Genomic DNA, 4,312 nt, shown 5'->3' on the forward strand with positions numbered 1-4,312 from the left:
CTCTGAGGATCCCCAACTCACAGCAGCTGCCATTTTCTGCTGCTAAGTGGCAAGGAAGCGGCTCCATGCTGGCCAGCTGGGCTTGCCGCTGCTGGAGCTGCTGCTGGCGCTCCTGCCGCTGCTGCGCCGCCCGGCCCGGCAGAGAGGCCAAGAAGGCATCCACGTCCGGTCCGAGCCGAGCCTCCCAGTGATCACGTTTGCGTCCTTGCCGGTCGCCCCAGCCTAAGAAGCCGCTGGGTGCTCGCTCATCCTCGTTGTCATCCCTCTCACCCCGCCGCCTGGCCTGCCCTGGCACATTGAAGGGAGCTTGTTGTCCTGGTCTACTTGCACGGGGTCTTTTTGGCTGTGGCCCGTCTAGAGGCCTGGGGGCCGTGGTCTTGCTAACCACCTTCATCCTAAAGTGCTGGCTCATGTCCTAGAAAGCATATTACGGTTGCTGGGATGCCAACAGAACAAACGGGAGGGAGAATGATGCATGATTGAGGATGATGTCCCTAATGACCCTCCAGGTGGGGGGCCATCATGCCCATCATGGGGCACATCCTTACCGGGAGGCCTACCTGCGTTGGCGGTTCCACAAGCTATTTCACGAAGATAACCGGATGGCCCTTCGATGGGAACATCCGCATACATGTCTTGCTGTCATTGCTCACTAGCTTATGCCCCAGTAGCTACAATATGCGCTGAAGTCTGGTGCAACAGTGGCGAGGGGCAAGTGCGACGCGCGGCATGTCAAACATGCCGCCGCCCACATGTTAGTGCCAGCGACGCGCGCTGCAAGCGCCCACCACGAAGGCTCCTGACGCTGCTGGCACTAACAGCCGCGTCCCATGCTGGCAGAGCATCCTTTATGGAAATCCAGCAGAAAGTGCTGAAAAGGGCCGCAAAGAGCGGCGCAGGCTCGATGGCGGCGTGTCTGGTGACGCTGCCCCAGCAACGTCATGAGGCGCTGCCATCTCTCCTGCGCCACCAGCAGTCCCTACATCACCTGCAGCCTCTTAATGGCTGGAGGAGGGGCCACAGGTGTGAGGGGTGCTGCCGCCGCCGGTACCACAGAGGCTGGCACGATACAGAAGCGTCGGCCCGCTCCTCTACATCATCCTTGAGTCTCCTATTGCCGCTCACCATGTCTTGCCATGGCTAGGAATGAAAATGCCAATCGGGGCTGTTCGTGGCATTCCTGTGTTTGAGACACCCTGTCCAAGTACACCGCAGTGTACCCACGGCTATGTTGATCGCTAGGATCGCCGCCAATTGGCATCCAATATCACCCGGCTGGGCCATTTGGTGCCGCGACCAGCGCCCATGGCAAGCAGGCAACTTTTGGAGGACGCGGCACGCATACTGAGTGGGGTGGCGGCTGTGGCGCAGCAGGGTGCGGCAGACAGGTGCGTGCATTAAATGACTGGCCAGTTGAGCAGGCTGTGGTGGTGGGGCCGCCGCCGCCCTGCCGCCGCCCTGCCTCCCCTCCTGCTTGACGACCCTCCCTGCCGCCCTCATCTGCCCTGCCCTGCTGCCTCGTGCTGCAGCACCTTGCTGCGGAGGCTGGTGAGTGGAGAGCTGGCGCAGGGCGTCCGCGCAGTGGCTGCTAGAGGGGCACCAGGTGAGCCCGGGCACAAACGTGTGGCAGGGACCTCCGGTAGATGGTGAGCAGGCTGCCTTTCAGCAAGTAGTGAGCTTACGTCTTCTCCACCCAACAACAAGCCGCACGCTTGCTGCGGCCTCTTGCATCTGTTGTGCAGCCAGCTACGAGGCGCAGCAGCATGCAGCGCGGCAGCAGCAGATCTTCAGGCCAGCAGGCGCAGCGCCGCCGCCTGCGCAGCAGCCCCTCGCGGCTGCGGCAGCAGCAGCACCCGCACCGCCGCACGTGCCACCAGCAGCCCGACCAGCAGCAGCCGTGCCAACCAGTTCACCAGCAGCAGTGGCACCCCCTGAGATTTGGGAGCCACCTGGCGTCGTGGCGTCGGCACAGCAGCAAGCAGAGCCTGGGGCAGGCATGCCCAGCGCCACCTCCGCCGCCGCAGCAGCCACCACGCGAGAGGTGGGCAGCGGCAGGGCACCAGAGGTGCATGGTCTGCAGGGTGCGACACGGCTCGAACGTTATAGCAGCGTTAGCCAGCAGGCAGCCGCCGCCGGGCTGCCGGGCACGGCAGGAGCTGGGGAGGAGGTGGCCGCCCTGCCGGCGGCGGCGCCGCCCAAGTTTGTGCCTCGGGAGCGCGCGGTGCCCAGCAGCAGCTTAGGGCGGGTCATGGGCTTTGCCCAGCTGGGCTCCTCCCTGCTGTACGGCACGGTGCGCGAGAGCGTGAGTCGCGCCTTTGGAGGCGGCAAGCAGGGCGACAGGTGACGCGCTGGCGCTGTGTGCTGGCTGCCGCCCCCTGCGCTGCCCTGCCCCCGGCCCCGTCTGCTGTGCTGCACCTGCCAAGCACTCCCCAGCCCAGCATCCCTGGTGGTGTGGGTGGTGGGGGGGTGTCCCTATCNTCACACCCGACCCCCCTCCACCCCCACCTGCAGCGCCCACCCCACCAGCTCATGGCTCACCGAGGACAATGCTGAGCGGCTGGCCAACGCGCTGTGCCGCATGCGGGGCGCGGCGCTGAAGCTGGGCCAGATGCTGAGCATACAGGTGAGACTGGTGGTGGGCGTGGCTGGCCAGCATGCTGTTGTTCACACCGCGCGACTCTCCCTGCCCACCACCCAATACACCCGGCGCTCCTGCAGGACGAGAACGTGCTGCCGCCGCAGTTCCAGGCGGCGCTGGAGCGGGTGCGGGCGGGGGCGGACGTCATGCCTCGCAGGCAGCTGCAGCAGGTGGGTGGCTGGGGCGCACGAGGCGCAGGGGCTGGGTGGAGTGGGGACCTGACCCCTTGTGCACGCGGTGCGCCGCAAGGGCTTGGCGGAGATACTGGCATCCCCGCCGCCTGCCAGCCCCATCCCCGTGCGTGTCTGTGTTGCTGGTGCTGATGAGACCTCTCCTGACCCCCCCCTGCCTCCTGCCAGGTGCTGGTGTCTGAGCTGGGCGAGGACTGGGAGCAGCAGGTGGCGGAGTTCGACTACCAGCCCCTGGCTGCAGCATCCATCGGGCAGGTGGGCGGAGGGGCGGGTGACTGAGGCAGCCGCAGCGGGGGCAGCCAATACGCTCCCCCAGTCCACCGCGTGCACGGCCCAGGCGTGGCTGCCTCAGCCGCGCATGCTGCCAGACAGCCCCTCCACCCCCCCAAGCCCTGGCCTTGCCCCAGGCCTGGTGTAACCGTTGCTCGCCTCCCCCACCCCGCCCCTCCTCCCCCCCCGCAGGTCCACTCAGCGCTGCTGCACGACGGCAGGCGGGCGGTGGTGAAGGTGCAGTACCCCGGGGTGGCTCGCTCCATTGAGAGTGACGTGGACAACCTGATGCGCCTGATCAGCGTGGCCAACGTGCTGCCCAGGGGGCTCTACGTGGAGAACGCGGGTGGGGCGGCGCGGCGCCGGAGTGCTGTTGCAAGCTGCAACAGAGTGTCTGCGCGGCCTGGGCTGTGTTGGGGTGGGGTGGGGTGCACCGGCTGAGGTCTCCAGTCTCCAGCGCTGGCTACAGCCGGTCAACGCCCGCCGCCCCTCCTGCCCCGCAGTGCGCGTGGCCAAGCGCGAGCTCAAGCTGGAGTGCGACTATCGCTACGAGCTGCAGAGCCAGCAGCGCTTCAAGCAGCTCATCGCGGGCGACCCCTACACAGCGCAGGTGCGCGCAGGCAGCAGCCCGAGGGCAGCGGGCGGCGCAGCCGCTGGCGGCTTCCACGCAGGCGGCCAGCGGCGCGGGTGGACGCCTGTTGCCGCGTCCTGGCCCCAGCGCTTGGATGCAACGCACCTTGCCCGCCCGCTCCTGCCCCCACCCTCCCTGCGCCGTGCAGCACTTCCACGTGCCCGATGTGGTGCCGGAGCTGTCCAGCGAGAGGGTGCTGGCCAGCGAGTGGGTGCCGGGGGTGCACATCGACAAGGTAGGGCGGGGCGGGGCGGGGTGGTGCAGGGGTGGCGGGGGCGGGGACGCCACCCGTGGGTGGCAGCTCGCCTCCAGAGCAGGATGCGTGGTTGTATTTTGCGAGTTGTGCTCTGGTGCCCCAGGGTGTGAGTGCCCGCTGGCCCGCCTGCACGCGTGTGTGTGCGCCCCGCGCCTCAGCCCCCGCCCGCTGGCCTGCGCCACGCAGGTGGCTGCCATGCCGCAGGCGGTGCGTGACGAGGTGGGCACCAAGCTGCTGAAGCTGACGCTCAAGGAGCTGTTCCACTGGCGCTACATGCAGACAGACCCCAACTGGGTGCGCCCTCCCTCCCCCCCCTTCCCTCCTGG

At 67.5% G+C, this 4,312-nt stretch overlaps 1 protein-coding gene across 1 annotated transcript; it reads left to right on the forward strand.

Moving 5' to 3' along the window:
- Nucleotides 1–2,521: 2,521 nt before the first annotated feature.
- On the forward strand, nt 2,522–4,280 carry CHLNCDRAFT_24033 (hypothetical protein; the record flags this gene model as incomplete). Its single annotated transcript, XM_005846927.1, has 7 exons — nt 2,522–2,623; nt 2,719–2,808; nt 2,998–3,084; nt 3,292–3,445; nt 3,603–3,709; nt 3,879–3,965; nt 4,173–4,280. Coding segments are annotated over 7 exons (735 nt in total), but the record flags the coding sequence as incomplete, so codon positions are not given.
- Between the last annotated feature and the right edge of the window lie 32 nt (nt 4,281–4,312).

The sequence above is a fragment of the Chlorella variabilis genome, assembly GCF_000147415.1.
Source record: "Chlorella variabilis unplaced genomic scaffold CHLNCscaffold_12, whole genome shotgun sequence".
In the NCBI taxonomy this organism is placed as follows: domain Eukaryota; kingdom Viridiplantae; phylum Chlorophyta; class Trebouxiophyceae; order Chlorellales; family Chlorellaceae; genus Chlorella; species Chlorella variabilis.